This window comes from Cricetulus griseus (assembly GCF_003668045.3).
Source record: "Cricetulus griseus strain 17A/GY chromosome 1 unlocalized genomic scaffold, alternate assembly CriGri-PICRH-1.0 chr1_0, whole genome shotgun sequence".
Lineage (NCBI taxonomy): Eukaryota > Metazoa > Chordata > Mammalia > Rodentia > Cricetidae > Cricetulus > Cricetulus griseus.
The window spans coordinates 212,424,516-212,439,797 of NW_023276806.1; the positions used below are offsets into that span (position 1 = coordinate 212,424,516).

At 41.0% G+C, this 15,282-nt stretch overlaps 1 protein-coding gene and 1 long non-coding RNA gene across 3 annotated transcripts in view; one reads left to right on the forward strand and one right to left on the reverse strand.

Annotated features, from left to right (window-relative positions):
• Positions 1-1,549: 1,549 nt before the first annotated feature.
• On the reverse strand, positions 1,550-6,646 carry LOC107980360. 2 transcript variants are annotated; one of them, XR_004772063.1, is made up of 6 exons: positions 6,403-6,646; positions 4,995-5,126; positions 4,396-4,499; positions 4,053-4,138; positions 3,150-3,199; positions 1,550-2,368 (listed from the first exon to the last, which is right to left on the reverse strand). It is a non-coding gene; the product is annotated as an uncharacterized LOC107980360 (long non-coding RNA). The 2 variants fall into 2 exon arrangements; XR_004772062.1 differs by lacking the exons at positions 1,550-2,368; positions 3,150-3,199; positions 4,053-4,138; positions 4,396-4,499; positions 4,995-5,126 and adding an exon at positions 5,182-6,062.
• Positions 6,647-6,856: 210 nt separating this feature from the next.
• Bmt2 (base methyltransferase of 25S rRNA 2 homolog) overlaps positions 6,857-15,282 on the forward strand; it is a gene marked incomplete at its 5' end in the record, with an annotated part of 49,556 nt that continues 41,130 nt past the window's right edge. Inside the window, one exon of the mRNA XM_027389705.2 lies at positions 6,857-7,169. Coding sequence (XP_027245506.2) covers positions 6,857-7,169 — 313 coding nt within the window. The remainder of the gene's footprint in view (positions 7,170-15,282) is intronic.

A 15,282-nucleotide genomic window follows, 5' to 3' on the forward strand; every position in this document is an offset into this window, starting at 1 on the left:
CATTTTCTCACACTCATGGCCTCACCAATTTACTTCATTAGTATATTGTTCAAACAGCAGAAGTCTTAAATTTTGATTGAGTCTGAGATACTATTTTTCTCTTATGCATTTTACTTATGTTATACCCAGAAATACCATTCACATGACAGTAAGGTACCAAGAGATTTTATAATTTTAGTATTTATTTTTCCTTTTTTAAAAAATTAAATTAGAAACAAGCTTCTTTTACATGTCAATCCCAGTTCCCTCTCCCTCCCCTCCCCCCCTGCCCCTCACTGACCTCCTATCCAATCCCCTTTCTGCTCCCCAGGGAGGGTGAGGGCTTCCATGGGGGATCTTCAATGTCTGTCATATCATTTGGAGCCTGTATGTCTAGGCTGAGTGAGTATCCTTCTATGTGGGATGGGCTCCCAAAGTACATTCATGTACTACGGATAAATACTGATCCACTACCAGAGCCCCATAGATTATCCAGATCTCCAAACTGACACCCACATTCAGGGGGTCTGGAATAGTCCTATGCTGGTTTCCCAGCTATCAGTCTGGGGTCCAATAGCTCCCCCTTGCTCAGGTCAGCTGTTTCTGTGGGTTTCTCCAGCCTGGTCTTGACCCCTTTGCTCATCACTTTTCCCTCTCTGCAACTGGATTCCAGAGTTCAGCTCAGTGTTTAGTTGTGGGTGTCTGCCTCTGCTTCCATCAGCTACTGGATGAAGGCTCTAGGATGGCATATAAGGTAGTCATCAATCTCATTATTGGAGAAGGCCATTTAAGGTAGCCTCTCCACTATTGCTTTGATTGTAATAGGGGTCAACTTTGTAAATCGCTGGACATTTCCCTAGTGCCAGATTTCTCTTGAAACTTATAATGGCTCCCTCTATGATGGTATCTCTTTTCTTTCTCTCCTCTATTCTTCCCCTGACTCGATCTTCCTGCTCCCTCATGTCCTCCTCTCCCCTCCTCTTTCTCAAACTCCCTCTTCCCTCCCCCCATGCTCCCAATTAGCTCAGGAGATACTTATACTTACTAGTATTTTTGCATGAATGGTTAACAACTCTCCAAATAATAGGCAGTTATTTCTAAGATAATATAAATTTTATGTTTCTAGTGTTATGTGACAGACTTTTCTTGGGGAGATACAACACACATGTGACTCATTCCAACTGGGAACTGATGAGAAACCAAAGTGTGGATACAATCTGTGCTGGCTAGCTTTATGTCAAGTTGAAGCAGTCTAGAGTCATTTGAGAGGAGAGAACCTCAATTGAGAAAATGTCTCCTTAAAGTAAGGCTGTAGGCAGCCTGTAGGGCATTTTCAATTAGTGGCTGGAGGAGGACTCAGTCCACTGTGGGTGGTGCCATCCCTGGGCCGTTGGCCCTTGGTTCTATAAGAAAGCTGGTTGAGCAGACAAGGAGAAGCAAGCCAGTAAACAGTACCCTCCATGGCCTCTGCATCATGTCCTGACTCCAGGTTCCAATCTAGCCTTTAGTTATAGTGTTTCATAACAGCAAAAGTAACACTAACTAAGAAACCACCGAAGTCCAATTTGGTAAACAAGTGAATTTTATTGGAGTTACTTATAGGATTAGGGGTAAGCGGTTACTTACATGAGCAGAAATGACTAAATGACAGTTGTATCACTAATGCCTATCCCAGAATGGGTAAAAGCTCACAAAAACTGGAAACCTAGAATATACAGCTGCCTGCTTTTATGTAACAGGCTTTCTTTTGGGCCACCAACCAGTTCCCAAATCATGACATAGAGACTTATCATTTAGTTATGAATGTTTGGCCTTATCTTATGCTTGTTTCTAGCGAGCTCTTATAACTTAATTTAACTTGTTTCTCTTTTTCTACATTTTGCCTCAGGGATTTTTACCCTTATTTCATTCTGTATGTCCTACTCTCTGGCTGACTGTTGGCTGCCTGACTGGCCCCAGGCATCTCCCTCTTTTTCTCCCTTGTCCCCTTGTTCTCCCCAGGCTAGAATTTCTCCTCCTGCTTATTCTCTCTGTCAGCCAGCCCTGTCTATACCTCTACTGCCTACCTATTGGCATTCAGCTTTTTATTAGACCAATGAGGCGCCTTAGGCAGGCAAAGTGAAACACCAACACATCGTTACATAATTAAATCAATGTAACATAAACACATGTAACACATCTTTGCCTAGTTAAAGTCATATTCCACGACATCTGCCCAAAGCTCAGTAGATTGAAATGTATCGTTTCCAGGTAGCATAGTTGGCTTGAGGGTTTTCCAGGGATTTAGCTCATCTTTGTTTCTTCTGGGCAGTTCTGCTGGTCTCTGCTTCTTTCAGGAGACTGGGCTTGCCTGACAGTAACTCTCAGCAGTCTTTACCACTTATTTACTCTTGGGGAAGGAGAGGAACTAGTGAATGTAGTCATTTTCAGGAACTTCCTGAAGCTATCTTGAGTTGTTTTCTTCCTGTCTTAAGAGCTTCCCTACAGGATGGAGTGTTTAGCTTCCCCTTAGAACTTTAACTTCCCCTTTAATTTCGCCTGTTGTTTGTTTTACCTTCTTGTAAACATCCTATCATAAACTATCTTATTGTTTTGCCTTTCTTCTATAGCTACATCTCAACAAGTTTCCCTCCAAAATAGAAGGTTTTAACCTTTGAGGAAACTGCCACACATCTAGTCATCATTTTAACCAAATTTCCTAAAGTCGTGAGCTGAATTTTTTTTCTGACGTGACCAAATCTTTTTGCACTACAGATGCATACTGTTAGTGAGTTATGAATATAAATTTAACATGGGGATTTTTACTATACAACATTAAAAGTATTTTTAAGTTTGGCAACAAAGAAGGCCAAAATGAAGTGGAAGTAGTGAAGTCATTGAATTATGGAAAAATAAAATGTTATTTTAGGTTACTTAAATATCCCTAATTAACATTAGCAGTTCTCTGTTCCTCAGGGATGCTCAATACATGCAGAAGGGACTACACTTTTGCAAACACACTCAGAACATGTGATTCTGATTTTCAAAGTTTGTTTTCTTCATCGAGTATTTTTTTTTCAATTTTTACTTTGTTATTATATTGTGTTAACTCTCTTCATCGCCCACAGTATTTCATTCTTCTGATAAATAGTGTGACTAAACAAAACAAAAAGGACAAGGCATTTCCTTACCATTGTATGAGATGACATTTTTTCAACAGGTGAACCTTGCTATGACATGCCTGGAGAAAGGTAAGAAAGTGGTCAGACAAGGTAAGAAGTGAAGACAAGAAATTAGTGATCAGGGGTTCGGTACACTCTTAAGAAACGGCACTTTCTCCAAGACCCCTTTGTCCTTCTCAGTGTATAGTGTTTAATTCCAACAACCTCTGTCTCCAGAAGATATCTAAATTAATATTGGAAGAATTAAAAAAAATAATGCTTTACAGTAAATCAAAAGTTTCCACAAAATGCAGAAAGGTGCTGATATTTTCTTGGACATAGGGTATGCTTGTTCACTATGACACTAAACCTACATGCTATGGTGAATGCCTTTTTCCATCAATAAGAACACTTACTTCAATGAGGTGGAAAATCCCATTACCATTCCCTTTCTACCATAGCAGATGTAATGCTTTCCCCAGTGTTACAGGTTAGGCTGGAGAAAGGTAGTTGTAAATGTCCTTCATAGTGTGATCTGTGGCCATTTGTCATGTCTTTTTAAGAAAACTCAATATTGGTCTTTTGAAGGATATATAAGCCTAGGCTCAATTTGAATTCATGCAAATTTTAAGTAAAATTTAATTATCCAATTTCCAGGTGTAGAGTTGATTTTCAAAAAACCAGAAGTCATAAAACAAATTACAATATCGTTTTTTTCTCTTTTCTTGGAAAATGACTGCTTATCCTAAGTGTCTCTTTTATATTAATATGTTAAACTAAATATTATGACAAATAGTACAACTACTTAAAAAGTGGCAGTTAGTTTCCTCATACTTTTAAAATATAGGGATTTTTTGATAGATCCCCCACCATGAACAATCAGCAAATAGTAGTTCTTATATGTGTTAATAGTGCAAAGAAATAAATACCTACCCTCATCGCCAGAGGTGATATAAACTCCTAGTTCATGTTGGAAAGGCATCTTGATAACAGGATCAAAAAGTGTAATATGTATGACCCTTTGAATTAGAAATTGGACTTTAATGGAGTTTCTTTAATGGTATATATAATCAAATAAAAACCATCAAAGTTATTGATCACATGTAACATGGCTGTAATGGAGGAAAATGTAGACAAAATAAATACAAATTGACGGGGTGGAGGGGGGCTAACTAATAGAATGGTAGGCTAACCATACAATAGATTACCACCTAGACATTTTTGAAATACCACATTTGTAATTAGTGAATACTGGCAAAAAAAAAAAAAATGTTACCTCTCACTCGTAAAACTTTTGGTTTGTCTTCTTTAATCTTTTCTGTATTTTCCAAATTCACTTCAATGTTTTTAACCATTTTAAAAACTTCATCTGCCAGTAGTCTGAAAGAAAGTTTGAAAAGGCAAAGCTGAAGAGATATCTCAGCAACTAAGAGAGTTTACTGCTCTTGCAGAGAACCCAAATTAAGTTCCCAGATCCCACATGACTCATGACTACCTGGAACTAACTCTCGCTCTGATTCTCCCAACACACTCTTCTGCCCAGAGGGAATGGCACATACATGCACAAGCCCACAGATGGACCCATAATTAAAATACAAATATTTAAATAAAAATACAGCATCAGACTTACTTTACTAGATGGAAGTATTTGAAAAGGTGACTATTAAAACAAAAGAGGAAAAGAAACAACTCAACACCTAAATTCAGTACAAATGACATATGTTCCTATCTTTAGTACCAACTACTGTGTAGCTTTCAAATGTTTTCACCCTTATTTGCCCTTCACATATGGAAAAACAAACAAAACATCACAAACAAACCATCCAAGCTCTCTTTTCTTCCTAAAGGAAATTTCCCCCTGTAAGGCCACACTACCTGTTTCCTCATTAGTTCTTTTGATGTCTATTTATCTCTGCCTGTGTCTAATCTACTTCTCCATTGCGGTATTTCTGCTCCTGGCATGTGGAAAGCATGTGTAACACTTTGTTCTTCGGGATCTTCTTAACCCTGGAGTTAACATGAAAGGGTTACCATATACACTGAGCACATCACCATTCTATTGTATGGTTGAGGGGAAGGTTTTTATTGTAGATATGAAGGAGAGAACAGCCAGAGTCATCTGGTAGAGTCCAAAGAAGAGAGAAAAAGTAGTCGACTAAACATGGCCAGAAGACTGGATCTAACCAGAAAGGAAGCAGGGGCAGAGTAGAGAGAGACAGAGGAGAGAAGCAGGTGGGTGGGAGTGGGGGTGGGGTTTGTTTGGAAAGGTGGGAGGAAGACCAAAAGAGGATCAAGAGTACACATAGTTAAAATAGCAGGGTTTAAAGAGAATGAGAAGCTGGGGAGAGGGAAGCTCCAGAGTACAGGAAGTTGGGGGGGGGGGAGAGCCAGTATGGACTCTAAAATGTACAACAGGTACTTGTGATGCTGAGTGAGCCCTTAGGCCAGCATGTACTTTGGCAACTCAGAAAACCATTTGCACCACTGCCAGTGGTATGGGAAATGGTTCCTTCAGTAGAGGAGAAACAGCTTCACCAGTTTCTGAGGAATGCTGGCTTTTGTCTAACCCCCAGAAGGTGGGGAAATGGAGTTTCCTTTGGATCTGACAGTTACGGAAAGAGAATGTTACTAATATTACAAAATCATTGACCTGAAAGCTTCAATGCAACAATGTTCATACAATGTAATGTAACCAAAAGCTGCACAATCAGATACAATTTATTCTTAGCCTGCAACATCTCCAGCAGCCTAGGTACCAGTACAGAGCTAATATAGTCTTGTTTTGGAGAACATTCTTCCATGTTTCTTTCTTTTTTCCCCGGACACGTTTTCTCTGTGTAGCTCTGGCTGTTTGGAATTAGATCTGTAGACCAGGCTGCCCTGGAACTCACAGAGATCCACTTGCCTCTGCTCCCGAGTGCTGGGATTAGCACTACACCAGGCCTAAAGGAGTTAGGAGACAGGAAGCTGATCAGTTAACTCTGCATGTCCTAGTGGACTGACTCTCCAAACTCATGTGAGAGAGACCACCTGAGCAGACTTTTCTGAGTTCTGGGATGACCTACAATCAATGTAGGTTTTCCAGTAACCCCATGGTACGGTGACTACAAAAGTTCTACAGGAAGACGATGCGGACTTTTAATGTTTCCAAGTTGGTTGTTCCACATCTCCTATTGGGGTTTTTCTATTACCTTTATTTTCCCCATTTAGGTGTCTATGGTGCAGCAGCCTCAGGCCTGGCATTAACCACAGTTAGCTAGAGCATTAAATCCGGATTTGGTACCTTGCCCTCTCCTTGACCCCAAAGAAAGCATGCAAATTTGGACTCTGCCTTTAAGTGTAAAACCCTTTGCAAGTCAAGTCTTCGATGGATATCCAGTTGATGAAAATCCACAAAGGTGCGACGGGAACTCAGATGGTGGCGTCGCATCATGACACACAGCGCAAAGTTGGGAGACGTGCCAAAGCTGCATCTCACAATGAAGCTCAAACGAAGCCTACTCAGAGGCGCAAGCGCACCTCGCATCCCAGACCTCCTTCCCCCGCCCGCCCCCACCCCCAAACCAGGCCGCAGGGCTCCTCCGCACAGCATCCGGGGCGTGGCCTGGCAAGAAACCCAGAGCTCCCTCCGCCTCCTCCAGCTGCTCCTTCCCAAACAAACCGGCGCTCCGCCGCTGCCCTCCGCCCATTGGCCCTCAGCCCTTTCCATTTCCGCCCAGCCCTCCCAAGTCCACCAATCACCTCGCGGTCTGGCGAAGACACCGCCCCCGAGGCCTTGGCTGGGGCTCCTGGGCCTCGTCCTCCGCGGCTGCTGCCTCCGCTGCTGCCTGCTCCTTCCCCACCTCCTGCGTCCCGGGAGAGACCGCGGGGCCGAGGGGGCGGCGGCGGCGCGGCGGCGCGATGGAGCCGGGTCGGGCGGGCGAGCGCGGCGCGGACAGCGGCCCCCGAGCGCCGCGCAGCCCCGCGAGCAGGAGCGGAAGCTCGAGCAGGAGAAGCTGTCCGGGGTGGTGAAGAGCGTCCACCGGCGGCTCCGCAAGAAGTACCGCGAAGGTAAACAGGCGGCGGGGGAGGGGAGGCGCGTCCCCCGGCTGGGGCAGCTCTTTCCAGCCCCGCGGGCCACCATTGACACACACGGGGGCGGCACGTCTGCCCAGGCCGCGACCGGCCTCCTGCGATCGGTGCCCGATCGGTGCCCGGAACCCTAATGGGCAGTGGCCACCGGCCCAGGGCCTGTCCCCAGCGCTGTGCTGGGACCACTGTCACCGAGCACACACTCGGAGGGAGGGAGGGATGGAGGGATGGAGGGTTGGAGGGAGGGGCTCTCAGGTAAGACCCGAAGACAAGGGGAAATAAATCCACCCAGGAAGGAGGCTGGCAGAAGCGAAGCTGCTCTCACTCTCTGCGCTGGACCAGCCTGTTGTTCTCCTCGCTTGGCAACAGCCCCTCTTCCTCTTCTCTCCTTGGCAAGGCCGTGCCGAGGCCTCCCCTGCCCGGGCTCCCTCCCACCCAGGGTTGCGGAGTCAGCAGGCCCCGTAGAGGATCTCGAGGTGCTTCCTTCACCTTGTTTAACGGGGGGGGGGGGGGGGGAGCTCCGCTCCACCGCAGCCCCGTCTTCAAGTTTGTGGAGGCAGGCAAGAAAGAGATCTGGGGCAGGTTCTTATGATTCTGTGCGGTTTGGGATAGTGTCTAACCACAGAGACTCTGAAAGACAGACACGGATGCCATTGAAGCCGGCCGTAAGTGCAGCCCCCTCCCTCCATGGAAGCAGCTTTATTGGCTTTTGCTTATGCCGGAACGGTGTCTGTAGTTGGATTTTACGAGTTATCCTTGCATTTTGTAAATGGAGGCTCTCAAACAAAGAAACTTTGTAAGGTGAAAACTTGCTTTATTCTTTACATGCTCAGGGGGAGGGGAAAAATTCTCTTAAGCATTAAGATGGGATACTTTCAGCGGATTTTTGCTTTAGCTTCATTGCAAAATGAAAACTCAACAGCGTTCTTATGTTAGTCTTTTAAGTAGTTAATAATTTAGGTTAAAAGAGAAATTATGACTGTGAAGGAACAAAGACTTGTGAGATCATGTTGCTTTTCTGTTATGCACTTCCAATTACTCTAGAAGTTCAGTGCAAGTCTTCTTCCTTTGAGTGTCGGTGCTGTTTTTATTTTTAAAACTATTCAAAGTTTCTTTCCTTGACAACTCAGTTCTGGCTTTTAATAGAGGCCATTTGATATCCCCACAGATGGTTTGTAGCTATTGTTTGGTAGGTACCAATAGAAGAGCCTTGGCAAGCATATTAAGGTATTGAATTTTTTTTATTAAAATTGCTTTAGTTCCCAACCGCAATTCAATAAAATGAGTGGTTACCATGGCAACAGTTGCATCATTCTTGATAGTCACAAAATGCACTTACATAATGGCATTCTCTGTTGGTTTTTATGTTGTTTGGAGAAATGAGGAAATAAGTGGACCCACTTTTCTTCAATTTATCGTGCCATTTTGTACACATTTAAGGCACATCTTTTAAAAGAAAATGACTAGTATATAATTCAGTTTCCATTGTTAACCTTTTTGTTATAATTTCATTGTTATTCATTTATTCATAAGCGAATAGGTTCTACTTAAATTAACACACTGTTAATGTGTCATTATCTCTTTAAGCTGCTGTTTATGCATGCTTTGTCCCACATGTTTAAACATGTCTTTAAGCCCAAATTCTAACGAGGGGAACACTTCGTTCACAATGATTGGTACTTAGAAAATACCAGAACTGAAAGCAATGCAGGTAGTTCAGAAGAGAATGATCTGATGTGCTGTTGGGCAGGTAAAGAATTCTCAACAGGACAGTCTAAGCATTTGAATAAAGCTTTTCTTTGGGCGTTTTAATGGCCTGGATTCCATAAACAATCTATGTTTCTCTAGGCTTTGCTCTAGTGATATATAGTACCTCACTAGTTAGTTAACTTGCAAAACAGATGATCTGAATGAGGGTGCCCTTTCCAACGTTCACATTTGACATGGGTCTAGTCTCAGTTTAAATGCCTTCTGAGAAAACCTGGATATTTAACCAAAGAAATTATTATTGTTATTTATTAGTACAACATAGTACTGTAGTATTGGTGGTCTCCAGGCATATTTGTATTCTATAAGCTCCTAACAGTTTTCTCACCAGGAAATGCAGTGAAAAGTCTCACTTGAAATCATGGTATGTAAGACTATAAGAACCCATAGTTTTCATGAATAATTTTCAACCATGGCTAATCATGAATTGTGTACAATTTATCTCAGATCCAAAGTTTCTGCATCTCCATCACTAGGGACAGGAAACGTAAGAGCCAGGTTTAGTGTATAACCTAAATTAATTCTTTCATTTTCATAGCCAAGTGGATCCAGTCCTAAGATCAAAGTAACTTACATGAAGCTGAGATTGTTCTTCATTAGTGTTATACTATTTTAAGGGAAATAATAGTTCCCCTCCCATCCCTTATCCTAATGTTGGTGATTTACACGTTAGACTATCTAAGAGAACATGGAGAGCAGGAAGCAACATTAAAAGTTTAGCAAGGAAGAAGGATATGGATTGGTGGGTATGGGCTACCAGAAATGTATATCGTTGAATTGGGACAATGTGCAGGACAGCTCTTTCAGGGCTATACTGGAAATGAAAGAAATGGGTTGGGGTGGAGTGGAATGGGAAACAAAGCCATTACTGCAAAGTAACAACACAAGGGTAAAAGATGTAGGGTTGAAGAGTCCAGTTTTCTTTGCCTTTATCTGATAGAGGATTTGAAATGCAACAGAAAGAAAAGTGAAAGTGAGATCTTCCTGCTGTGATGAGAAAAGGGTTTTTTCCTCCCCTGCTCTAATCTGTCCAACTGGTAAGTGTTGACAGTGATGAGCAGGTTTGGGCTGGGAAAGTGAATAGTGGTACAAGGGTGAGTAGGTGGACTCAATGTACTCCTACCACAGTTTCACTCTGCTCCATCTTACTGCCTGCCCTGTGCCACCACAGAGATCTTATGCCAGTATAAGCGAGATGAGGACTGACAATAAAGAACAGTGTTTGAGATAGTACTATGTATCTGAATAAGTTACTAAAAGAAAATGTGAGCACAGTTCTTATCATTGGGGATAAGAAGGAATGCTTTGATGTCCAGTCATTTGTAGATAAGAAACTTATAGATTGAGTTTATGTGCAGGAAAGTGTTCTTGCACAAACAGTACTTTCTATCTTTGCTATACAGAATTGTAAAATTTGATTTCCACAGCAACTCAAAGTATGTTAAATTGATCATAAGCTGCATGGACAGCTTATTTAAAAAATAGCTAGTTTTGTTTTGCTTTCCAAACAAGAATTTTGTTGATTTGGTTAGATTTACTTGATTGAGAACTGAAGTAGAGCCAAGTGGATTTTCAGTTTTGTTTTTTCTTCCTTTCTTTCTTTCTTTCTTTCTCTCTCTCTCTCTTTTTTTTTTTTTTTTGTAATTCTGGTCTGTGTGTGTATGCATACACCTAGGTCAGAAGACAACTTCAGGTGTCTTCCTCCATGTGTCCATTTTATTTTTGGGGACAGGGTCTCTCTCTGAACCTAAAGCTTACTAATTAGGTCAGGCAGGCTGTTCAGCAGTCCCCTAAAGTTGTGGGATTATAGTTGCATGATTTTGTGCCTGGGCCTTTTTATGGAGTTAGGGATCTGAACATAGGTCCTCATGCTTGCAAGGCAAGCACTTATGTAACTGAGCCATCTCTCCAGCTGTCACTTCTTTTTGAGCAAACACCTGAAATGAAAGGATTGTGGGGAAACCATTTTAACTTGAACTGTTCTTTCAGTAGCCTTCCTCCACAGCTGTGTTAATAACTTGACTAAATGTATGGCCGTCAAGAGATCTTTGAACATGTTCTTTTAAAAAAAACTCTTTTTCAAGTGAGGTTTCTTTTTATGTTTTCCCCTAGTCAACACCCATTCTGATACAGAGTGAGAAAAGTGTGTGTGTGTGTGTGTGTCTGTGTGTCTGTGTGTCTGTGTGTCTGTGTGTCTGTGTGTGTGTGTGTATACATGCCCATATGCAAATGAGAGAACCTTTGCTTTATTGGTATAATAGACTATCGACCAAAAATCTAGTTAACTTGGTGCTAGAAGATTTTTTTATTTTTGTTTGTTTTGGTGGAGTTTTTGTTTGTTTGTTTGTTTGTTTTTGGAGGGGATAAAAGGAGCATTATAATCAATAACAAGAAAAGGAACACTGATGCAGTTGTTTGTGTGAAGGGCACACAGTAGGTATGTTACCTATTTGATTTTATCATTATGTGTCTGTGGTATCTTTGCAAGGGGGTTATATTTCAAATGATAGCCTAAAAACAAAAGTATTAATGCAAATCCTTTGGTTACTTGACAGACACAAAACAAACAAACAAAAAGCCCAGTTGTTGTGGTTCTTAGCCCTGGGCCTATTGTAAGTGCTATCTTCAGAACTCTGTAGGTATACTTTGAAACTCCGTGGAGTATACAGTAGACAGAAAAGTCAGAATACTGAAGTCAAATGTATAGAAGACGGTATGGGAAGTAATGCAGGAGAGAAGAAACCAGTTTGGTTGCTCTTGATGTTCAGCTGATGCAGAGTTGATAAAGATGTAACAGTCTTGATGCTGCAATGGAGAAAAGTAAGAATGTTTTGAAGGGTAGAATAAGTAGTTTTCATTGCAAGTAAAGAGGAAAAGACAAGGCTACTGTAAGATTTTTTTGGAGGGGGAATGTTAGCAGCCATTAAACCTCCAGTTTAGAAATGTATTTTAAATAGTTGAGTAAGTGTGCTGTGAGGACAAATTGCCTGTCCGTTGGTATAGGGACAAGGACGGTGATTATTGTGGGTGTCTTCTTTGGAAGTTACAGCTTGGAAACTCTCTATGTGGAGGACAAAAAAAAAAAAAAAACAAAATTGGCCAGAGAAGTGATGATGATGTGGTAAATGCTACCTGGGGACACCAGTAGTGAGGGGGTAAAGGAGAGGGTGAACACTTCACAGAGTACAAGGAGCACTCCCAGAAGTTGAGTTTCTTCTGTGCTAGGTTGTATGTAATGCTGAAGATCTATACTTACTGTTTATGCTTCATTTACAGTAAAAGCACTCAAAATGACAATGTATAGTCTTCAAGAAAAGACAAAATTAGGAGTCTTACATTCTTTAAGAAATGGTGATTGGTTTTGATTCTTAAATGTTCTTAGCATTAGCTTAAGTGTGGTGCTTTTGTGTATATCCAGTTTTTAGCTTCCAGTATTTAGTGTGGGTTATGTGTTAGTGTATGCCAGTATTCTGTTAATTTTAAATTTACTGATTCTTAAGTACTCAGAAACCTTTGTGTGAGTTGAAAATTAGAACACATTTAACTATGTCTTGTTTGCTTCTGGTGTTGGACAAGATGGATGTGGGGGTGGGGATGACACAGAACTAAGGCTATTTTGTTGTAAAAGTAGATAGTTTGATGTAAAGAATGAAAGTCATTCTTTGTTTGCCTGTATGATGCTTCATTTCTATAATAGAAGCATAGTATATAGGAGGGAAGTGTGTTGTAAATTTAAAAACAGCATGAGAAAGATGCCATGTGACAGCTCACATGAAGGGGCTTTTTATTAGGAGAAAGGGAATGGGAAAAAGGGGAGGGGAGCAGGGAGACTGGCATCTGGGGACAGGAGCAGAAGAGAAGAGAGGTGGGAGGCAGAGAGAGAGAGAGAGAGAGAGAGAGAGAGAGAGAGAGAGAGAGAGAGAGAGGAGGTAGGCAGGGTGTTGAGCACAGATTTTTACCTGAATAGATGCCTGTCTTTGTGCATACCACAAATGTGTATGCACATGTGTGCATACATGTGCATACACATTTAATGTATGTTAATGTGTCCTTATCGTGTCTATTGCTCCTGTGTTTCTTATCTCTTTCTTACTAAGCTTAGTTCTTCCAGTAGAAATATGCTGGTTGCCTAACTATCCCTAATAGGATTCCTCACATAGATCGAAGCATCCCACACAAAAGAAGCTAATAGAAATTGTTTCTTGTTGAGTGTATTGGTGGCTTTACCCCCTTTTTAGTGATCCAAGTTATTCTAAACGTTTCTCCTTTTGTATACTTAAAATTGCAAATATTGGAGACCACAGATACAGGAACATTTGGCAAACTGCACTGGATTAGCTTTGCTTTACTCTGTGTAGTGAATTCTGTTCTTCCTTCTACTTGCTACTCTGCTTCCCTACCCACTGGTTCCTCCTTCCAATTTTATTTTTAATTTTATTTTTAAGATTTTTTCAGCCTGTAAAAATTGTTTTGTTTTTTCTTTTTCTTCTTCTTTTTTTTTTTTTTTTGGTTTTTCGAGACAGGGTTTCTCTGTGTAGCTTTGGTACTCACTCTGGAGATCAGGCTGGCCTTGAACTCACAGAGATCTGCCTGCCTCTGCCTCCCGAGTACTGGGATTAAAGGCATGCGCCACCAACGCCCAGCTCAGCGGTAAAAATTAAAGATATTTGGATGGATATACTATCTCTGTTTATATAAAAAATATGGCAATAGTTTCTTTATTTGTATATACTTATTTATATTTGTATACCCCGAATTTACAGATAACAAATTTTATGGCTCAGTAATAATCTTCCAAGTTTTGGAGGCTAAATTTATGCTATTTATAAATAATATCTGAGAACCACTAGTGTGCTGCTTTCTGGTGCCTCAGATACAGCTTTACTCATGTCCATCATGGGGGCTCTTTAGAAGAAATTGTTCATCTCATACCTGTAAAAAGATGTATCTGAGCATCACCAGTTCCCACTTGTGTAGTAGTTTCCTACTTAAACACAATTAAATCCTGGAAAGCCATTCATAAGTCCTTTTATTTGCAAGTTTGGTATTACACCAACTAGGTAGTAATTTCTACTTATATATTGTATACTGTAGTCATATCTACATACATATATTGTTTTCACAAAGGAGAAACACTGTCTCCCTTACAGGAAGTAGTTCAAGACTTATGTATCTTGGTTGAAGTTTCTTAATCATAGATGCTTCTTAGAAAAGGCTGCTTCAGAAAGATACACATAAACAAAAACTATTTTGCTTTTTAAAGTTTAATTTGGCTTACTTTGCCCCAAGCTTCGGGGCTTTCTGTATTGCTTCACTGGGGTTTGACTCTAGAACCTTGCTAACTAGGCTGTTGGCTTTGAGCCATGAATATACAGTGGGTTTGTTTGTAGAGCGTTGGGGTAAATGACCAGTTCAAACTCTAGATCCATTAAGTGAACTGTCAGCAGTTACCATGTGCACTGAGTATTGGCAACCAGAGATGAGAACAACTGCCAGAAAATTAAAGATAATGCAGTCACGGAGATGAAATGCAGCATTTGACTGACAAAAGTTTATTTGTTTGTGACTAGAAAAGTCATTGTAGTTTGCGTGTTGCAGACCTTTGTTCATGTTCATGAACATTCAGAAATGCAGGGTGGTATAGTGATTGGAATATATTTTTTCCCAGCCAGTCATCAGCTTCATTTCTTCGTGTTCTGCAATAGCATCTAAACGTTCTTTATACTTGGCTTTTTTAATGCTTAGGTTTATTGTAGTATATGTAGTTCATATCCAGTAGACAGCTTCTGAAGTACAGAATTCTATGAATGTTAATTATTATATGCAACTGTGAAGTCACTGCCACAAAATATAGAATACCATAATTCTATAGCCGACTACCCATTGATGGGACACTCAGGTTTTTTTTTTTTCCCTGTATCTTATCATTAATTCCACAGTGAACATGAGATGACAAAGTCTCTTACATACTGATTTTGATTTCATACACACAAGGAGGGAAACGGTGGGGGGGGGGAGGGATGAGGTAAAAGCTTTGGGATGTTTTAAGGAACCTGTATATTGTTTTCCATAGTGGTTGTCTTACTCTCTCAGAACAGAGTTCATAGGCTCCTTTTTCTCCACATATAGCAGTTGTTTGTTTGTTGTTCTAGCCATTACATTGTAGTTTTAATTAGCATTACCCTAACTACTAGAGATGATGACCATCTTTTCATGTAGCTGGTGATCATTTTATATGTCTGACTTGGGGAAAAAAATGTGACTTTCAGTTCCTTTACCCACTTTTTAAAAGACTGGATGATTTTGCTACTGAATCTTAAGATTG